The following is a 21,193-nucleotide window of genomic DNA, read 5'->3' as shown; positions in this document are numbered from 1 at the left end:
TATATATATATATATATATATATATATATATATATATATATATATATATATATATATATATATATATATATATATATATATATATATATATATATATATATATATATATATGTATGTATATGTATATATATATATATTTTTATATATATATATATATATATATGTATATATATGTATGTATATATGTATGAATATACGAGGTGTGTTCAAAAAGTATCCAACCTTAATTTTTCGTGCGTAAACAAATGAACCTAGGGAGGCGTGGTTTGGTGCACGTATGTAGGCGATCCTAATCCGTATGCGTGAATATTTTCCCGCCTGCAGAAGCTGCAGTCACCGACAGACCGCCGATGAGTGAGGAAGTGTAAGTGAGCGCCGTCGGATTTTGTTTTTTGACAAAATGACGAAAAAACTTGAACAACGCTACTGCATCAAATTCTGTGTAAAACTTGGCGATTCCCAAGTGGAAACGATCCGCAAGATTCAACAGGCCTTCGGGAACAAAGCAATGGGCACCACACAGATAAAAGAGTGGTACAACCGCTTCAAAGATGGTCGCACATCAGTGGAAAGTGAAGCACGTTCTGGTAGGCCCTCAACCTCCCGAAATGAGATAGTCATTGACCAAGTGAGGACCCTGCTAATGCAGGATCGTCGAATCATGATCAGAGAACTTGCAGACGAGGCGGGCATCGGCATTGGATCCGTTCATTCCATTGTGACTGAGGATTTGGGCTTAAGGAGAATCTCAGCGAAGTTTGTGCCAAAGCTGCTTAGGATCGAGCAGAAGCAACTCCGTTTGGAGATCGCACAGGACATGCTGGAGACTGTGAACAGCGATCCCAACTTCTTCAACACAGTGATCACTGGCAATGAGACCACAGTGATCCGTCATTTTGTCAAAAACCAAAATCCGACGGCGCTCACTTACACTTCCTCACTCATCGGCGGTCTGTCGGCGGGAAAATATTCACGCATACAGATTAGGATCGCCTACAAACGTGCACCAAACCATGCCTCCCTATCTTCATTTGTTTACGCACGAAAAATGAAGGTTGGATACTTTTTGAACACACCTCGTATATGTATGTATGTATGTATGTATGTATATATATATATATATATATATATATATATATATATATATATATATATATATTTCTCGAGAAGTATACAGCGTTGTCTGATGTACAAATAACGTAAGCGATGAATATTGTAGTTTGCGGTCAATGGAAACAAAATGGTGCCCAAGACCACATAACCCATATGACCAGAAATTTCTGGGGCATGCCATGTTGCAAGTCTCTTATACAGGGATTCTACACCCTCTTTCTCCTCCCTTACCTCAAATGGCATCAACTTTGACTCCCATACAAACGAGGAGGAATATCTTACCTCGATGTTTGCTTCCAAAGCTTGTATCCACAACCCAACACATCCCTCCCTTTCCCCACCTTATCCCCTTAACTTCTGGACACTGACTTTCACATGAGCAGGAAAACAAAATTCTGGCCAGCCTTGACTCTACCTTACCAGCAGGCCTCAATGGCATCAGTACACATGTTTGGAAATCCTACTCTGCTGTTCTTCCTTCTCCTCTGTCCACACTGATCTTAGGCCTACTCCCATCTGCTGAGAAGACCACCAATGCAACTTTAATAAACAAACGTGTGCAAAAACAGATCCTCTAAACTGCAGGCTGGTTAGCTTATTTACAATTAAGAAAGTCGTAGGGTCTGTCATCGCAGCTGATATGAAGTAATTATTTATTTCGCAACCTCACTCTCGCTCTCTTCCATGCTCTCTCTCTAGTCATCATTGACCCAGCCAATGGCCTTTATTTTGTGGTCTTGGGGGATTTTTTTAATACATAGTCGAGGCTTGTGGAAGAGCGAGTATTATAGTACACTGAATTGATCAGGACACAACAGGACAAAAGGAAGAGTTGAGAGAGGAGGAAGCACCAAACCCAGAGTTGAAGGCCAAGATAGAGGCAGACTTAGACAAACAATGGGTGTGGAGATGTGGAGAGGAATGAGGGTCAGAAGAGGATGCATGGGGTGGACAAGATGGATACAGAAGGAAACTGGAAATTTGTGAGGAAGAGGGGTTGGGGAGTTGGGGTGGGGTGGGGGGTTATCGAGGGTAGAAAAGATCAGGGTTTTGGATTGAAGACAATCTAAGATGGTGCTAAACAGCTGTCTTGAAGACCTGGAGGGAAGAATGAGATTTAAGAAAATGTGAAAGTTGGTTCCATAGGTGGAGAGAAAACGAATGAGTGGAAGTGAGCAGTGAAACTGGATATAAGTAGTTCACCAGAAGGGGATTGATGGTGGACCGTGTGTGCCCCGCAGAAACCTGGGGGGACAAAGCACGGAAAGGGCATAGGGTGCTAGACCAGAAAGGAGGCAGTGAAAGACAGAGAGGCCACCAACTTATCTGTGATGGTGAAGTGATAGAACGATAGACTCAGCTTCATTGTGGGAGATTACAATAATCTTGAAAGCCTTGGTTTCCACGGCGTTAAGCTGAGCAAGATGTGAGGCAGGGGAGCCAGCCCAGAGGGGAGAGCAGTACTCCATTAATCTGCAGATGAAGGCCTTGGATTGGAGTTCAGGTGTGCCAAGGAAGGACTTTGTACACCGGGTGATAAACAGTCAGTGATTAGTTTTGGAGGCCAACTTTGAAATATGGTTTGCCCAAGAAAGATCATGGCTGATAGGGGGTGGTTGCCAGATGGTCCTTTCAGAGAGAGATTGTGAGAATATGCTTGATGGTGGCTTAATGGTTAGGGTGGTGGGCTTGGGATCCTTGTATCTGTGAATCCTGAGTTCAAATCCCACTCGGCTGTTGAATTAATATAAAATCCTACTTAGCTGTTGAATTAATACCAGGTGGGGTTGACTCTGTCTGTCATCCTTCTGAGGTCGGCAAAATGAGTGCCAGCATGCTGGTATCCTGTGTTGGAGTGGTGACCCATCCAGGATTGTGCCCAATAGCCAAGGAGACTGCTTAGGCAGAACCAATGCTCTGCACAGAGTATGGTCCCAATTGATGGATGGATGGATGGATAGATTGTGAGAGTTGTCTTTGGGTGAAACCTTGTAAGATTACTTTGCACTCATGGCATGCTACAGCAATGTGTTTGTGTTTAAACAAAAGGGAGATGTGCTTTATCGGTCTTGTTTTTGGACAAAAGTTTCTTTCATCTTCCACTGTCTTGTCTGATGGGTCCAGTGTCACCTAATCTGAAATTATGCCTTTCTACTAAATGACACAATTGTTATTTTACTTGCATACTGAAATAATTCATTCGAAAAAAAGAATATCAATAACCGAATAACAAGAAAAACCAAATTTCAATTTTATTTTGTTGATCATTTTTAGGATTCCTGAATGTTGAAAGCACTGATGAAGGATAAATGTGAAATGGTGTGCATGCTTGGCCATGTTTCTTGTTTTTCCAATGCTTTTCTGATGTATGTATGTGTGCGTGTGTATATATATATATATATATATATATATATATATATATATATATATATATATATATATATATATATATATATATATTTATCAGGCAAGTAAAAAATGTATTCAATCTTGTGAGCTATACATATTATTTCTCTCAATTTACCTTTCTTTGCGACTACATGTGACCATCTTTTTCCTTTCCTTTCTCCTCAGCCATCCTTCCTCCTGAACCTCCAGCTTTCCTTCTGATACGGGTTGTTCACCTCTTCCTTTCAAAGCGTCAAGCCTCCTCTGCCAGCCTCTCTTTCTTCTGCTACCATTGTTTGAAGAAAGCGAGCATGCACAGAAAATGGAGTTATGGAGAGAAAATGGACAGAGAAAGTCCAGGGAAGATGGCTGCTCAAGGGTTAGGGAGAATCGGTAGTGATAAGCCAAAATGCATTGATGGTGAAGGGCTATCAAAATTGAGTGGACAAGGGGTGATGATGTGCAAGGAGGCAAACACATCTCAATGTGTGAGTAGTGTCGGATCAAAAAGACTTTGTGGAATGGAGTCAGGAAGAGCGAGTCCAAACAAAGATGATGAAGTGTTAGGAAGAGCACGGGACTTCCTTTGGGATATTTCTCCTTCCACGTTTCTGAAATTTTACATCCTTTGCGCTTCTGAGAGCAATGGAGGAAAACTTCCTGATCAGGTTAGAACTCCAGCACCAAACTATAAATCAATTTATGAATAAAATGATAGACATAACGATAAGGAAAAATAAATGGTACTGTTTTGTATTGGTTGGTCTGGCAGGGTGGCCTAGAGGTATGCAAACTCACCTCTAAGCTTTCTAGCCTGGATTTGAATCTCAGCTGAGCTCTAAACGGTCATGTCGGTGTTTCACAGGCAGGGTGATTCATCAATGTGTCTGCTGTCCATCGGATGGACGTTAAACTGAGCACCCTGTCTGCCGGAATGAGTTAGAGGACGTTAAAGATCCCATGGTGTCCTTTGCGAAGAGTCGGCGAGCAATCGCTGGCGCCATGGACAAAATATATCCCTTGCAAAAGGGTCAACTCCCAAGGGGGTCACTACACCCCTCAGCTGGGTATACGGATTAGTAGTAGTCGTTTATATTGGTGTATTTTGCAGTCTTCTTGTCCATTTTCTCTTCTTTATTTCCCCCTCTTCCTGTTCACATATTTCTGTTAACATTTCAACAGATTATCCATTCCATTCAATGCTTCTGCCCTCCACCCCACAAAGTCATCTCACTTTCCCAACTTATCCCTCCCCCTTTCCACCTCCTATACCTGTTTTCCATTTTCCTTTCCTCATGTATCCACCCCCAATTCCTTCATAAGTATTAACTCTCCCTGTTTCTCCAGTTATTTACCTTCCACCCGTTCCTCCCCGATTTTTCACTCCCCCATGAGTTTTTGATCATTCAACCCACCCCTCCCTCTTTGTTTTTTTACATTAATTTACGTCCCCTGGTGCACTCATTCGTTACTAAGCACCCCCACATTTATTCTCATCCACCATCATTTCCCCTCTTCATCCCCCCCTTTCAGACCACCATTTACTTTAAAACCTGTCTGTCACAAGTCCTTCATTGCTCTTCTTGTGATTTCCCTTTTCTTTTGCCATTTCAGGTCAAAGCAATTGGAGAACAAGACCTTTTGGCCACCGTATCTGAGAATTGGGAGGAGGGGCTGCGTGCTGGAATGAAACAGCTTTTCTGCTCAGTCACAAATCTACTGCTGGACACGGGCCATTTTGACATTGCGTTGTAAGTTATGATGAAATTGTATTAACAACAAGGGTTGAACCAATTGCTTAACTCCCCTTCTTGATTCGCCTGCACGGGGTAATAATGTTGCTTAGCTGACAAACATGAGCAACTGAATGGCCATTTTTGCTGCAAGTTTGCATGTGACGCTACCCAATTTTTATTATTTATTTATTTGTTTGTTTTAAATTTTGAAAGATTCACTCTGCACAGCCAGTTTTACTTGCACAATGTGGAAAAATTAAGGCCACACTCACTAGCCAGGTTCATTTTCACTATTTATTTAGTTACTTTTTATTTTCTTTTGTTTTATTTTATGTTATTATGAACGCCGCGGTCATGAGGCCGAGTGTGTGAGTATTACGATGATCCCATTTGTGCGTTTGTCTCTTTTTTGGAACAATAACTGGAAAACGAGGGCAGCGAGAATTGCCAAATTTGGAACAGTTTCATATTGTGTATGTCTCGGATGAGTTAAACTTTGAGATAATAAGGAAAAATGTAAAACGAAAATTAGGGCAGGACTTTATTTACTCACACAGCGGCCACCCCACAGCATAGGCTCGTACCCTCGAGGTAGTATTGCACTGAGAGAAAACAATGGCGTGTCGGCACCTCCCTTGAGTGTGTTCTAGTTACCTATATTCTTATTTGTGTCATTTTTCAAAGTTGCTTTCGTTTGGTTGTTTTTTATCTACCTACCAGGCCTTCGTCCGATCTCAGATCTTGCTGTAATTTATCTTATCTTCTGTCACTTGTTTTTTCCCTGTTGTTTTGAATTTTCTTGCAGTCCCCTTGACTTTCAATCCCTCAACCCTCACCCTTCCCATTAAAACTAGTCACTCTAACCCCACATTCCCCTCTGATGCCTGACCCCACTCTTATGCAACCATCTCTCATTCCAACCCTATATCAACCCTTGCCCACCTATCCCTTCTCTCCCTCTCTCTTGGTCCAATGAAGGGTTACTGCCCAAAACGATAGCTTCTCCTTGCTTCCCACAGTGGTTAGCATACCTCAATCAACATCTTGTTGATTTCATCCCTGTCTGCTGATGCAGATTGGCATTAGCCTTCACTAGCAAGACTAGTTCTTCATTCCATACTCGCGAGCACTGGTTACAAGTCATCACGATGAAGGAGTCATTTTCATGTTGCCAGAATTTTACTCAGTCTAACATCCTTCCACTGTGCTGCTTGTCATGCTGCAAAAGTACTGTAAGTCATGTACAGTATTCTACCTATATTTTCACTTTGTATTTCATCACTTTCCCTCTCCCCCCCCCTCCTCACCCCACCCCTTACTTCCCAGTGCTGTGTGCAGACTTTGGGTTTCATTTCGATGCAGAGGCCACTTGGCAAATGCTATTCAACTCCTCCCTCTGTCATCAATTCCTCCAGTTCTCCTACTTGCCCTCACCTCTGCCATTCATCAACAGGTAAGATCCAATACTCTTCTCCCTTTGAATACACAGTTTCTCATGACATTCTCTTAAATTTCCTTCCTTTCTTTAACCTTTGTCCTTTCTTCCCCACTCTCTCAACTTCTCTCTCTTGTTTCCTGCCCCCATTCTGTACTTCCATTGGACTGGCCTGAAGACTGGCCAATTAAGAATCCTGTGTTTATGATAGACAAACAAATATCAAACATTGACTCGCATTAAATTGCATGACGATGGGTATTACTTACATGTATATTCTTAAGGAAAGCGAATAAACCATTCCAAGAGTTTATTTGACTTCATAATTTACTTGGATAAATCACAATGGTTTTTTAAAAAGTGTTATTTTTGGGTGGTATACACGAAAGGGCTTGAGTTGGGGGATCGCTTGAGGACAGGAGCTCTGCACAGTGCTGCACTCGACGGTATCAAGCAGACTGGCCGATACGGTGGCACCCAACCCAGATTGTCAGGTCAAGCCAGATCAGATCTGTGACTTGCTGCAGGTATCATGTAAAATCTGTACTGACCTATTCATGGTCAAGTATTGGCGACTAAACCGGCTCCTCCCACCAGGTCCTCCTGGTGAAGAGATGGATATGGACACCCAGCAGGACTAAAAACAAAACCTTTTAAAGAGCGGAGCAGCTCCTGGTGAGCCAACAGCCATCCATAATCTGGTGCCCAACTGTGTCCATGTACATCCTCCTGCAGTGGGTTACCTTTCCCAGTACGTTGGTGGCAGGATTTGCATTCCGGCCACCATAAAAATACTTCACTCTGCAAAAACACACTAAGTGGCGTGTGGCGGGGTGCTGTTGAGATGTTGTCCACCAGACGGCGGTCTCCTCGGGTTAAACTGAGGCGGTCCCTTTGGGTGGATGTCTGGAATGTCCTATCCCTAAGAGATGGGAATGGGCCAGGCATCTGCCTGGGGGATGGCCAGACGGAGGTCCCTGGAGTACAGGCGGAATGTGGATGCTGCACACGCTGTGGTGCATGGTCCCCATGTATGTATGTATGTATGTATGGATGTATGTAAGTATGTATGTATGCACATCCTGTGTTTGGCATAGACTGCAATATTAAAATTCTAACTGTTGTATTCGACAAAGAATTCCCACCAGGGTTTGCAAGTTTTGTAATTTGTAAATCAGAGGTTATGATGATGCAATTTTATTGTAGAAAAGAAAATTTACTCGGTTTTTTTCCCCTTCTCACTTCATTTTATGCCATTTGATAATAAATAGCTTGTAATTGTTTCCCTCTTTCTAAATATTTTCGTCTTTTTTCCTGTTTTTTTCCCCTCCTCTAGTTTGGATCTCTGGAGCTTTCTCTCTGCATGGAACTGTGTTTATTGGGACTTCGTCACACTGAACCACTGCAACTCCAAGCTCTCAGTAACAGGAACTTCCCTGTATCTTCAAACTCCTTCCCTGGTGTCATTGCACAAGCGTTGGCATCAAACAGTCTCTTTCCTATACCAGGGTTTCAGTCCCACTCATTTAATGTTCAAGAAACACAGCCCTTGCAGCATAGCACTGAACAGTTGCAGCAAAGAACTGAGTCCCCAGAGTACAATTCTGAGCCTCCAATTCTCATCGCTGAGCCCCCACTCGTCATTATCGAATCAGAACAACTTGGTGATGAGCCACCAGACCTGATTGCTGAACCTCCTCACCTCGTTATTGAGCCATCATTTTACAATGTTGAGCCCCCACATCTTGTTGCTGAAATCTCATGGTCTTGTACTGAGCCTCCATGCCTTGTTGCTGAGGACCCCTACATCCATCTACCTATTGTTTCACAACACAAAAACCATCATGAAATTTCTGGAACCATTGAGTTGCCTTCTAGTGCCCTTGCTCAACCACCTGAGTCATGTTCTGTGGCATCCAGTACTCTCCGTGCTACACTTTGCCTCACTGTTGCCCACATCACTCCCACTGGGGACAAGGACCTGCGGAAGGTTGCGCTTTTGGCTGCTTTTTTAGCCTGCCCTTGTTCTTCAGCTTACCTCAATTTAAAACGAGCATGGGCTGTAGAACAGGATTATAGGTTTGATTCTTGGAATCATTTGCCAGGTCAAGCATTGGAATCCAGTTCTTTATTGCAAGGTGCAGTTTTAGAATCTGGGTTACATTCACCAGATTGCACATTGGATTCATTCTTGTCCCCTGCTCTCCATTGTGAGATGTCTCTTGAGCTGAAATCTAGTTGGACATTTGATCCAGAATTTTGGGGATGGGAGATTTTGAACAGAGAACTTGAGAAAAAAACTAGGACATCAGAAAGAGAATTCACAATAGAAATGAGGGAAAGTATTTACCAGATAGGGGAAGTAGACATGGAAAGTTCCATTGCCCCAAAGTTTGACAGTGAATCAGATATTCCTAAGACAAATGGTGGAGCATTTGTGACAATGAAAGAGGGTGTAAGAGGAATAGACAGAACAAGGAAAAATGAAGATATATGTGAAAAAAGAGAATTACATCGACAGCATTATAGTGAAATAAATCGAGAATGGCAACTGGAAAGTTTGATTGAGAGGAACAATGAACCATGGAAATTCATCATTGATGATGGGCCACTTGGGAAAGAAAAACAAAAAGATGGAGATCTTAAAAAAAGAGGGGAAGATTTAACTTTGGAAATAGAAGCAAAGTTTGAGAAAGGACAAGAGAGCTGCAGAGACAGCAAAAAGAGAGGTCGACGTCGGAGTCCTGCAGAAGATTATATTTCATGGAGAAGTCTCATTCGTCAGTCTCGAGGAACAAGCCAAAAATCCAGGAGAGGACGAGGTTCTAGAGGTGTTCAACAAACTGGGAATAGACTAGGAACTGGTCCAGCACTTGGATCGTGCTGTGGATCTCAGAAGAGAGTTGGACGGAACCGTGGAGTCAGAAGAGGTCGAGGTGTTAGAGTGAACCACATGATGGGATTACTGGCTGCAGTACAGTGTGGTTCAGGAAGAGGTAGAGGGGTTGCAAGTAATCGGGAAGGAAGGAGCACAGGAGTTAGACTGATTACTGCATTTAATACGAGAGGTGGGAGGATTCTTGGAGCACCATTATTATCAAGGGTTCATTGCAACAATACAGGTGAATGGAAGGGTGATAAAATCAAGTTGAAAGGAGAGAAGTTTGTCGAGTTTGTGAGGGAGAAGTTGGGAGATTGTGGGAGAGAGAAGTTGGGAGAGTTTCGGAGAGAGGAGTTGGGGGAGTTTCGGAGAGAGGAGTTGGGGGAGTTTCGGACTGGGGAGTGGGGAGCGTTTGAGAGAGGAGAGTTGAGTAGAGAGAGGTTGGGAGAGTTGGGGAGAGAGAAGTTGGGAGAGTTGGGGAGAGAGAAGTTGGGAGGGTTAGAGAGAGATAGGTTGGGAGAGTTGGAGAGAGAGAAGTTGGGAGAGTTGGAGAGAGAGAAGTTGGGAGAGTTGGAGAGAGACAGGTTGGGAGAGTTGGAGAGAGACAGGTTGGGAGAGTTGGGGAGAGACAGGTTGGGAGAGTTGGGGAGAGACAGGTTGGGAGAGTTGGGGAGAGACAGGTTGGGAGAGTTGGGGAGAGACAGGTTGGGAGAGTTGGGGAGAGACAGGTTGGGAGAGTTGGGGAGAGACAGGTTGGGAGAGTTGGGGAGAGACAGGTTGGGAGAGTTGGGGAGAGATAGGTTGGGAGAGTTGGGGAGAGACAGGTTGGGAGAGTTGGGGAGAGAGAGGTTGGGAGGGTTGGGAAGAGATCGGTTGGGAGGGTTGGGAAGAGATCGGTTGGGAGAGTTGGGCAGAGATCAGTTGGGAGAGTTGGGCACAGATCGGTTGGGAGAGTTGGGCAGAAATCGGTTGGGAGAGTTTCAGAGAGAGAAGTTGGGAGAGTGGCAACATAATACATTGTTGAATGGACATGATGTTGAAAGAGTTTTGTACCATCAGAGAGAACAAGACAAAGTGGAGGAGAGAGAAGTAGTTGAAGAGGAAAAAGGTGAGAGGTCTGGCACCATGCATGGAAAAGGGCCTGGGGTTGCAGATGTTGGGAAACCTGGATATAAACAGACAGAGGAAGAAAAATATGTCCAAGTAGGGACATGCTCAGGGGGAGAAATTAAAACGGTTGAGGAGGTGGGTGGAGAATTACTGAGAACTTATGGAAAGACATCTGCTAAACAGGAAAATAGTAAGATAGAAGGATTCCATTTGTGCCTTGACACAAGTGGAGAAAGTCAGTATAAAGTAAAGGGTAACGGTTGGAATAGCATTTTGGATTGTAAGGGATTTGCTAAGAAAACAAAGGTGAAAGAAAACATTGAAAGGAATAATGATGATATTTCTATGAAGCAGACATGTAATATGGTGTTATTGCAAGAGGATATATTTGAGCTAATCAAAGAGGGTAATGAAAATAACTCAACTAAAAATGTCAAGCAAGTGAAAGAGTCTGAGACAAAGCAAGAAAGAACAGTCTGGAAAAATCAAATTAAGGAAGCTCTGATAGTGGACCATAAGCAAAATAATTACAGAAAACAAAACAGAGTAAATGCTAAGATTAAGGAAAAGTCAACTCAAGATATGGAGAAAAGTAAGGTTATGGATGATGTGATTCAGAAAAATATGGTCCATCGTATATCTAAAAACAAGGCCTTAAATTCTGAAAAACAGTCGCAGGTAGCTGTAGAAGAGGAAGGGCTCTGGGCAGCAGAGGAAGAGGATGTTGTCCAAGAGGTGGAGGAAGAGAAATGGCACCGGTTAGCAGGGGAAGAGCACTGGTTGGCGGAGGAAGAGTGCTGGTCAGTGGATGAAGCAGAGGAGGAGGAGGAGGAGGAGGAGGAGAAAAGGCTCAGGGTGACAGAGACACAGGAAGAAAAGCTCAAAGTGGCTGAGGCAGAGGGGGAAAGGCTCAGGGTGGCTGAGACAGAGGAGGAAAGGCTGAAAGTGTCAGAAGAGGGGGAAAGGCTGAAAGTGACAGAGGAGGAGGAGGAAAGGCTCATAGAGGAGGAGGGGGTGGAAATGCTCAGGCAAGCAGAGGAGGAGGAAATGCTCAATGTGATGGAGGAGGAGGACAAAATGCATAGAATTGTGGAGGAGGAGCAAAAGGAAATGCTCAGGCCAGCAGAGGAGGAGGAAATGCTGAGGGAATCAGAGGAGAAGGAAGCGATCAGAATGGCAGAGGAGGAGGGAGGCCTCAGGGCAGTGGAGGAGAAGGAAGGGCTCTGTGTGGTAGGGGAGGATGAGGAAAGGCTCTCTGTGGAAGAGGAGAAAGGGCTTCATGCAGTAGAGAAAGAGAAATGCCTCTGCAGGAAGAAGGAAGAGGAGGAGGAAGAAGCATTGTGCATGGTTGAGGAGGAGGAAGGGCTCCAAGTAGTCAGGGAGGAGGAGGAGGAAGTGCTCTGCCCAGTGGGGATGGTGGAAGGGATCCGCATTGTGGAAGAAGAAGGGTCAAGCATGGCAGCGGAAATGATACTTTGTCCGGCTAATTTGGAGACCACGTACCAGGCAATAGAGGGATCAAAGACTCTGGTGGCTGTGGATATCCCTGTTATGGCAAAAAAAGGATCTCAGGTCCCAACAGAAAAGCATTGTCAGACCCTGGTTGAAGAAGATTCCAGGACTTTCACAAATTTGAAGGCACGTGTCCAACCAAATGTAGGTTCTAGGACTCTGATAGATATGAAGACCCGGTTCATGGCAGAGGAGAGCTCTCGGTTCACAGGGGAGGAAGTGTCCTGCAACTTCATGGATGTAGAGATGCACATCCCAACAGAAGATGTTTTTTTGGTGTCAGAAGAAAGGACTCAATTTTTAGTGAAAGAAAGTTCTGGTACTCTCGAGGATGTAGGGATTCTTGTTGCATTGCAAGAACATTCTTGGGTTATGGAGAAAGAACGTTTCTGTATTGCAGCAGAGGAGTCTTCACCAGTCATCATGGAGAAGCACTCTCACCTCAAGGCAGAGAACAAGCCAAGTACCTGGATAGACGTAGACACTCACTTTCCAGCAGAAATAGGTTCTCTGATTTCAAAAGAAAGAGGGACTCATGATCTCGTGAGAGAAGGTTCTGGGACATTGATTGATGTAAGCATGCCCGTTCTGGTAGCAGAGGAAATGAATAGTGTCCCTTCTGAGGAAGTGGCTTGCACCCCTCCTGAGAAGGTGGCTCACCTCCCTCCGGAGGAAGTTTCTCAGGTCCCGGCAGAAGGAGGAATACCCTTGATGGTCGGGGTAATTGCTCATGTCCGAGAGGAAGAGGATTTGGCTTGTGCCTCAGCAGAGGAGGAAGGCTCGAGCATCCAACTAAAAGAAGGGTTAAAGGCTTTGACAGATGTGAATCTCCACTTGACGACAGAACACGATACTCCAGTCTCTGAAGAAAGAGTGACTCGAGTCCTGAAGAAACTGCATTCTGGTGCCCTTATGGGTGAGAAAACCCCAGTCTCAGTGAAGGAAGGCTCTCTTGTGCATTCTAAGAAGCTGGCATATGTGAAGACTCATGTGTTGGAAGAAGCATGTTCACGAACCAAAATAGATGTGAAGAACCGGGCCATGGCAGAGGAAGGACTTTTGGCCATAGCGGTGGAATGTTCTCAGGATCCACCAAAAGAAAGTCTGAGAAATCATGTCCGAGCAGAAGGATCTCGAATCTCAGCAGAAGATTATATGATCCCTGCAACAGAAAGTTTTAGTCCCTTGATGGATGTGTGCACTTCTGTCCTCAAAGACATTTCTCTGGTCTTAGCAAAAAATGGGTCAGACGTCTCGATGAAAGAAGATGAAGGGATCCTGATTGATGTGGATTTCTGTAACTCAGCAGAGGTATGGCCAAGGTTACCAGCAGAAACTTCCAAATCCATGACAAATGTTGAGACAAATATCTGTGAAGAAGAGTGCATTCTGGCAAAAGAGGGGCCTGGTGTGCCGGCGGAAGAGGGGCATGGTGTGCCGGCGGAAGAGCGGCATGGTGTGCAAGCGGAAGAGGGGCCTGGTATGCCGGAAGAAGAGGGGCCTCGGGTGCCAGCCAAAGAAGAGCCTGGTCCGCCAGCCGAAGAGGGGATAGATGTGCCGGTGGAAGGGCCTTGTGCGCCGATGGAAGAGGGACCTGGTGCGCTGGCAGATGAAGAGCCTGATGCACCAGCTGAAGTGGAGGCTGGTGTGCCGGCGAAGGAGGGGCCTGATGTGCCGCTGAAGGAGGGGACTGATGCACTGGCGAAGGAGGGGCTTGATGTGCTGGTGGAAAAGGGTCCTGGTGTGCCGGCGAAGGAGGGGCCTGATGTGCCGATGGAAGAGGGGGCTGGTGCGCTGGTCGAAGAGGGGCCTGGTGCGTCTGCAGCAGGGGGTCCTGGTGTGCCGGTGGAAGAAAAGCCTGGTGTGCCAGCAGAAGAGGGGCCTGGTGTGCCAATGGAAGAGAGGCCTGGTGCACTTGTGGAAGAGGGGCCTGGTGCGCTGGCGGAAGAGGGGCCTGGTGTGCCGGCGGAAGAGGGGCCTGGTGCGCCGGTGGATGAGGGGCCTGGTGCGCCAGCGAAAGCGGAGCTTGATGCGCCGGCGGAAGAGGGGCCTGGTGCGCCGGCGGAAGACGCGCCTGGTGCGCCGGCGGAAGAGGGTTCTGGTGCGCCGGTGGAAGAGGGACCTGGTGCGCCGGCGGAAGAGGGGCCTGGTGCGTCGGCGGAAGAGGGGCCTGGTGCGTCGGCGAAAGAGGGGCCTGGTGCGCCGGTGGAAGAGGCGCTTGATGTGCTGGAGGAAGAGGGGCCTGGTGCGCTGGCCACAGAGGGGCCTGGTGCGCCAGCCGCAGAGGGGCCTGGTGCGCTGGCGGAAGAGAAGCCTGGTGCGCCGGGGGAAGAGGCGCCTGATGCGCTGGTGGAAGAGGGGCCTGGTGCACCAGCGGAAGAGGGGCCTGGTGCACCAGCGGAAGAGGGGCCTGGTGCGCCAGCAGAAGAGGCATCTGGTATGCCAATGGAAGAGGAGCCTGGTGCGCTGGCGGAAGAGGTGCCTGGTGCGCCGGCGGAAGAGGGGCCTGGTGCGCGGGCGGAAGAGGGACCTGGTGCACCAGTGGAAGAGGGGCCTGGTGTGCAGGCAAAAGAGGGGCTTCGTGCGCTGGTGGAAGAGGGGCCTGGTGTGCCAGCAGGAGTGGGGCCTGGTGCGCCAGCAGAAGAGGAGCCTGGTGCGCCAATGGAAGAGGGGCCTGGTGCACCTGCGGAAGAGGCGCCTGATTCACCGGTGGAAGAGATGCCTGGTGCGCCTGCGGAAGAGGGGCCTGGTGTGCCAGCGGAAGAGACGCCTGATTCACCGGCGGAAGAGGAGCCTGGTGCGCCGGCAGAAGAGGGGCCTGGTACGCTGGCGGAAGAGGGACCTGGTGCACCAGTGGAAGAGGGGCCTGGTGTGCAGGCGAAAGAGGGGCCTGGTGCACCGGCGGAAGAGTGGCCTGTTTCGCCGGCAGAAGAGGAACCTGGTGCACCATTGGAAGAGGGGTCTGGTGCGCAGGCGAAAGAGGGGCCTGGTGTGCCAGCGGAAGAAATGCCTGGTGCACCGGCGGAAGAGTGGCCTGATGCACCGGCAGAAGAGGGGCCTGGTGCGTGGGCGGAAGAGGGACCTGGGGCACCAGTGAAAGAGGGGCCTGGTGCGCAGGCGAAAGAGGGGCCTGGTGCGCAGGCGAAAGAGGGGCCTGGTCTGCTGGCGGAAGAGGGGCGTGTTGCGCTGACAGAAGAAGGGCCTGGTGAGCCAGCAGAAAAGGGGTATGATGTGCCGGCGGAAGAGGGGCCTGGGGCGCTGGTGGATGAGGGATCTGGTACGCTGGTAGATGAGCGACCTTATTTGGTTGCTGAAGGGTGTCCTGCGGCGTGGGCAGAAGAGGATCTTGGTGCGCCAGCAACAGAGGTGCCTGGTGTGCCGGCAGAAGAGGGTCCTGGTGTGCTGGCAGAAGAGGGGCCTGGTGTGCCGGGAGAAGAGGTGCCTGGTGTGCCGGAAGAAGAGGGGCCTGGTGCGCCAGGAGAAAAGGGGCCTGGTGCGCCAGCAGAAGAGGGGCCTGGTGCGCCAGCAGAAGAGGGGCCTGGTGCGCCAGCAGAAGAGGGGCCTGGTGTGCCGGCAGAAGAGGAGCAGCCTGGTACGTCGGTAGAAGAGGAGCCTGGTGCGCCGGGAGAAGAGGGGCCTGGTGTGCCGGCAGAAGAGGGGCCTGGCACGTGGGCAGCAGAGGCACCTCGAGCTCTGGCAGATGAGGGGCCTGGTGTGCTGGTAGAAGAGCGGCATCATGCTCAGGTGGAAGGCCAAGGATTTGCCAGTCATTTTCAGTTAGAAAATGTATTGAAAGAAGTTGCAGATAATACAAGACACTGGTTTGCAGAGGAAGATGTGGCGCACTTTGAAGAAGTTGGAAATTATTTAGAATTAATAGACGGAGAAAATATTGAGATGCCAGGAACAAGGTCAGTTGCAAGCAAAACGCAGATGAGGATGGAGTCAGAAGTTGTGAGAGAGTTTCAGACATTTTTTAGATTAAGAAAAAAGAGAAAAAGAAAAGGGTATTTTGATGAAAGCAATGCAAATGTTGACAAATCTGCAAAGCGAAAGACAGAATCCAAGAAAATTGGTTTTGGAAGAAGCAATGAAAAACATGAAAGAGGAGCCAGCCGGTATTCCAGAAGGGCTCAGGCTTTGGCTAGTAAGAAAAGGGGTCATCAAAGCACTGGATCTGAAGATGGTCAAAGAGAGACTCAAATTAAAGCGAGTCAGCGAGATAGAGGAGCTAATGCTAGTTGGAGAAGGATAGGTCCTAAAGCTAGTCAGACACTTAAAACATCAGTAAGTATCCGAAGAAGGACAGTATCTGGAGGTTTTGGGAAAGAAATGGAAACAGCAAATGGTGAAAGAGTGATTAAAGCTTGTGAAAAACGAAGAGAGGAAAGGGTTGTGTCTGGACGGAGGGAGGCACGTATGGCATCTGGCTGGAGGCATGTGCATTCAGCTTCCAGACAGAATGGGGCATGCACACCATCCTGCCGGAGTGGGATGCGTGCGGCGTCCGGCCAGAATAAGGGGCATGTGGTGTCCTGCAGGAGAGAGGTGCGGATTCCATTCTGTCGAAAGGATGTACAGTCAGAATCTGGCTGTAGAATGGCTCTGGCGGCATCTGGTGGCAGGGAAACGCGGGCGATGTCCAGGCAGAGGAAGGTGCAGGCAGCATCCGGCCAGACAGAAGCAGGCACTACATCCTGTAGGAAGACGGTAGGTACCGTGTCTCTTCAGAAGATGGGCGTAGACTCCTGTAGAAGTACGGCATGCGCTGAGTCCCGTCAGAAGACTACATGCACCAAATCCCATCGGAAGACTGCATGCTCCCAGTCAAATTGGAGAGCAGCTGGTGTAGAGACCCGAAGGAGGACGGCGAGCACCAAAACCCAAAGGAGAATGGCGGGCACCAAGACCCATAGTAGGACGGCGGGCGCCGACACCCATAGGAGGAAGGCGGGTGCTGCGACCCATAAGAAGATGACAGGCGCTGAGACCCGTAGTAGGATGGAGGGTGCTGAGACCCGGAAGAGGACAGGGGTCGCTGAGACCCGGAAGAGGACAGTGGGCGCTGAGACCCGGAAGAGGACGGCGGGCGCTGAGACCCGTAAGAGGACGGCGGGCGCTGAGACCCGTAAAAGGACGGCGGGCGCTGAGACCCGTAAGAGGACGGTGGGCGCTGAGACCCGTCGGAGAACGGCAAGCGCTGAGACCCGTAGGAAGACGGCGGGCGCTGAGACCCGTAGGAAGACGGTGGGCGCTGAGACCCGTAGGAAGACGGTGGGCGCTGAGACCCGTAGGAAGACGGTGGGCGCTGAGACCCGTAGGAAGATGGTGGGCGCTGAGACCCGTAGGAAGATGGTGGGCGCTGAGACCCGTAGGAAGACGGCGGGCGCTGAGACCCGTAAGAGGATGGCGGGCGCTGACACCCGTAGGATGGTAGGTGCTGCAACCTGTAGGAGGAAGGCGGACGCGGAGATCCGTATGAGGACAGCGGGCACCAAGACCCGTAGGAGGACGGCGAGCACCGAGACCCTTCAGAGGATAGCGGGCACAAATTCCCGTCTGAGGCCGGCGGGTGCCAATTCCCATGGGAAGATGGCAGGTGCCAATTCCCGTGGGAAGCTGGCGAGTTCCAATTCCCGTCGGAGGATGGCAGTCACCAATTCCCGTCAGCGGAAGGCGGGTGCCGATTCCTGTCAGCAGACGGCAAGCGCCGATTCCCGTAGTAGGACGGCGGGCACCGTTTCCTTTCGAAGGACGGCGGGCGCCGATTCCCGTCGAAAGATGGCGGACGCCGATTCCCGTAGTAGGACGGCGGGCGCCGATTCCCGTAGTAGGACGGTGGGTGCCGATTCCTGTCGAAGGACAGCAGGCGACAATTCCCGTCGAAGGACGGCGGGCGCCGATTCCCGTCAAAGGACGGCGGGCGCCGATTCCCGTCAAAGGACGGCGGGCGCCGATTCCCGTCAAAGGACGGCGGGCGCCGATTCCCGTCAAAGGACGGCGGGTGCCGATTCCCGTCAAAGGACGGCAGGCACCGATTCCCCTCTGATGAATGCTGGAGTTGCCTCCCATCAGAATAAGGCAGGTGATGTGTTCCATCGGAAGGAGGTGAGGGTTGGACTTGGTCAAAAAGTTGCAGTTGCAAAAAGGGTGAACACTGAAAGCAATAATCAACAGAAAAGTATTGTAGCTGAAGAGAAAAGTAAAAAAAGAAGAGCAGGACAAATCGTTTCTGATGTGGGTATAAAAAAAAAAATAAGAGAGGGGATGAAAGAGCCTCATGAAAATAAAATTAGGATCCAACATGAAAAGGTTGGACTAAAACAAAATCAACGTGTTTCAAAACAGAAATATCAAAATGTTGAACAGAAAAAACGAGGAAAGCAGAGTGAACATGATAAAACCAATGGAAATAAAAATGATGGTGCAAGCACGAAACTGAAACAGCTGAAAGAAACAATGAAAAGGAAAACAGTAACTCAATATAATGCAGATAGAGAAGGAAATGCTTCTCAGGCGAATGTCGTCCCATTGAAACGAGTAAAGAAGGAAGTGCAAAAGCGAGATGGCAAAGTTATTAAAGAGGTTTGTTGTGCTCAAAAAACAGAACAGCGTTCAAAAAGAGTGTTAGTTCCACATGGCACAATAGAAACGGCAGGTAAAGAACCAATATTGTGTAGCAAACCCACAAAGAAAGTAATGGGAGCAAGTACATTGAAGCCTTCCGCACCTTCCCCACCAAATATCACTGCATCGTCTTCTCTCCGCCACCGCTTCTGTCATTCTTGCTTCTTTCTTTACACTTCTGATTCAGACTTTGTAACTCATGCTTGCAGCCCACTATTTGAAGAGTCACTTGATAAAGAGGAGAAAATGTATTCAAATATTTTGGATGCTTCTTCTCAATTTCTCAATGCAGGGCCTTCAGCTCCTTTAAACCTTTCTGCTTCTCAAATTGCCAAGTCACGGTCCCCACATCTGGAAGGTCCTCGGCCCCCGCATCTAAAAAGCCCTCGGTCTCCACATCTGCAAGACCCTCGCCCCCTGCATCTGCATGTTCCTCGGCCCCTGCAACTCCAAGGTCCTCAGCCAGCGCAGCTCAAAGGTCCTCAGCCAGCGCAGCTCCAAGGTCCTCAGCCAGCGCAGCTCCAAGGCCCTCAGCCAGCGCAGCTCCAAGGTCCTCAGCCAGCGCAGCTCCAAGGTACTCAGCCAGCGCAGCTCCAAGGTCCTCAGCCAGCACAGCTCCAAGGCTCTCAGCCAGCACAGTTCCAAGGTCCTCAGCAAACACAGCTCCAAGACCCTCAGCCAGCAAAGCTCCAAGGTCCTCGGCCAGCACAGCTCCAAGGTCCTCAGCCAGCACAGCTCCAAGGTCCTCGGCCAGCACAGCTCCAAGGTCCTCGGCCAGTGCAGCTCCAAGGTCCTCGTCCAGCGCAGCTCCAAGGTCCTCGTCCAGCGCAGCTCCAAGGTCCTCGGCCAGCGCAGCTCCAAGTTCCTCGGCCAACGCAGCTCCATGATCTTCGGCCCACACAGCTCCAAGGTCCTTGTCCCACGCAGAAACAAAGTCCTCCATTGCAACATCAAACCCAGTTACCTTATTCACCAAATCACAGTGTTCCGGTTTCATTGAAAACCCACCCTCTGATTTTCTCAAACTCAAATGACCACAGTACAGTTGTTTCGAAAGCTCATCATAGTTGCACTTTCCCGGTTTCAGCACCATCTAGTCCAAATGCTCGAAATGCCTTGTTTTCCCTCGTCTCTCGCCCACTGTCCTTTCCATGCTCCAGGTGCTCTTTTGTGGGGCAGACCCGACAGGCCTTGGCCAATCACGCTGTGTTCAGGCATAAATTTGCTCGTCAAGCATCTCGAGATCATAACCATTCACTTTTTTCTTTATATCCCTCGGTTGGAAAAGCACCTGCTCAATGAACACATTATCCTGCCAACTTGATTTTCAGGATTGGTTTAATACAATGTTTTCTTCTGGTTTATCAGAGTTGGTACAACTTTCTTCGTTAACCGTTTTTTTGTTACGTTTGATTGTCAGCAAAATTAAAAGGGGTGAGTAGGTGCTCCTTTAACTCGTAATGGAAAGTATATTATCTTTTTCATTTGAAAATTTTCCACCCTTGTACTGGGTTGTCGTTCAGGAAAAAAATTCTTCACTTTCTCAAAAAAATTGTCATTCTAAGTTTTTTTTTTTTTCGTTTTCTATTTTATTTCACCCTGTGTGTACTGTTAGCAACATTGTTGTACCATCTACAAGATGGATTATGTTCTATAATAGGTATTCTTGAAAGCTTTCTCCCTTACCATCACTCCTACCTCTATGAGCCATAGTGGTTTGCCTTGGAGAAACATTTCACACCTTAGAAACTTACTGAACTGCCTGCAGGGTCTGCAGTCTTGTCCTCAGGACGAACAGGTAGAAATGCCTGCAAAAGCGTTCCACGATTGCACAGTGGATTACTATGTAAAAATTGGTTTGTGAAATCCAGAAGACTCTTCTCACAGTTAACAGTTCTGTATTGAGAAGTTTATTGTTTTATTTTATTTTCCTTGTCTGAGAAAATGTTGTAAATAGCAATAAGGAAATTGTAATATCAGTTGCATTGCTTGTAGATGTCATGAATTTGAAAGCCTAAGGCTTGATCTAATGTTGTTTTCTTCATGTTTTCTCTATTTAAGAAAGTATTCAATGAAAAGGAGCTTTCCAGAAAAAGAATTCTTGTACATTATAATTATAAATATGATGTGAAAATGCATTCTTTCTTAATGTGGGTTTAAATATTATGTTTGGTGTGTGTTTGCTCGTGTTTTCAGAGGCCTCAGTTCAAGAAAAGGTTGAACAGTAGATGGAAGGTTGACAGACAAAGGAAAGAAAACAAACAAAACCAGAGTAGATAAAGCTGCATGTATATAGAGGAAGAGGAAAGTTCAGCAATACCACAAAAAAATCATTGGTTTGTATGGGAAGGCGACAGGAGAGGGCAATGGGTTGGTGTCTTGAAAGATGGG

The 21,193-nt window shown here is 47.8% G+C and overlaps 1 protein-coding gene across 2 annotated transcripts in view; it reads left to right on the top strand.

Annotated features, from left to right (window-relative positions):
* The window catches only part of LOC147015555 (uncharacterized), an 81,818-nt gene extending 60,878 nt beyond the window's left edge, over nucleotides 1-20,940 (top strand). Inside the window, exons 5-8 of one of the 2 annotated variants that reach the window (XM_085850404.1) lie at nucleotides 3,688-4,169; nucleotides 5,116-5,252; nucleotides 6,564-6,690; nucleotides 8,009-20,940. In XM_085850404.1, coding sequence (XP_085706530.1) covers nucleotides 3,688-4,169; nucleotides 5,116-5,252; nucleotides 6,564-6,690; nucleotides 8,009-20,104 — 12,842 coding nt within the window. In that variant the 3' untranslated portion in view covers nucleotides 20,105-20,940. The remainder of the gene's footprint in view (nucleotides 1-3,687; nucleotides 4,170-5,115; nucleotides 5,253-6,563; nucleotides 6,691-8,008) is intronic. The other variant, XM_085850405.1, reaches the window with a different exon arrangement.
* The last annotated feature ends 253 nt before the right edge of the window (nucleotides 20,941-21,193 follow it).

Source organism: Eptatretus burgeri, chromosome 12 (assembly GCF_056783735.1).
Source record: "Eptatretus burgeri isolate ZD-2024b chromosome 12, Ebu_testis_v1, whole genome shotgun sequence".
NCBI lineage: Eukaryota > Metazoa > Chordata > Myxini > Myxiniformes > Myxinidae > Eptatretus > Eptatretus burgeri.
The sequence above is the reverse complement of the archived record's forward strand: the minus strand, read 5'-3'. Positions and strand labels throughout refer to the sequence as shown.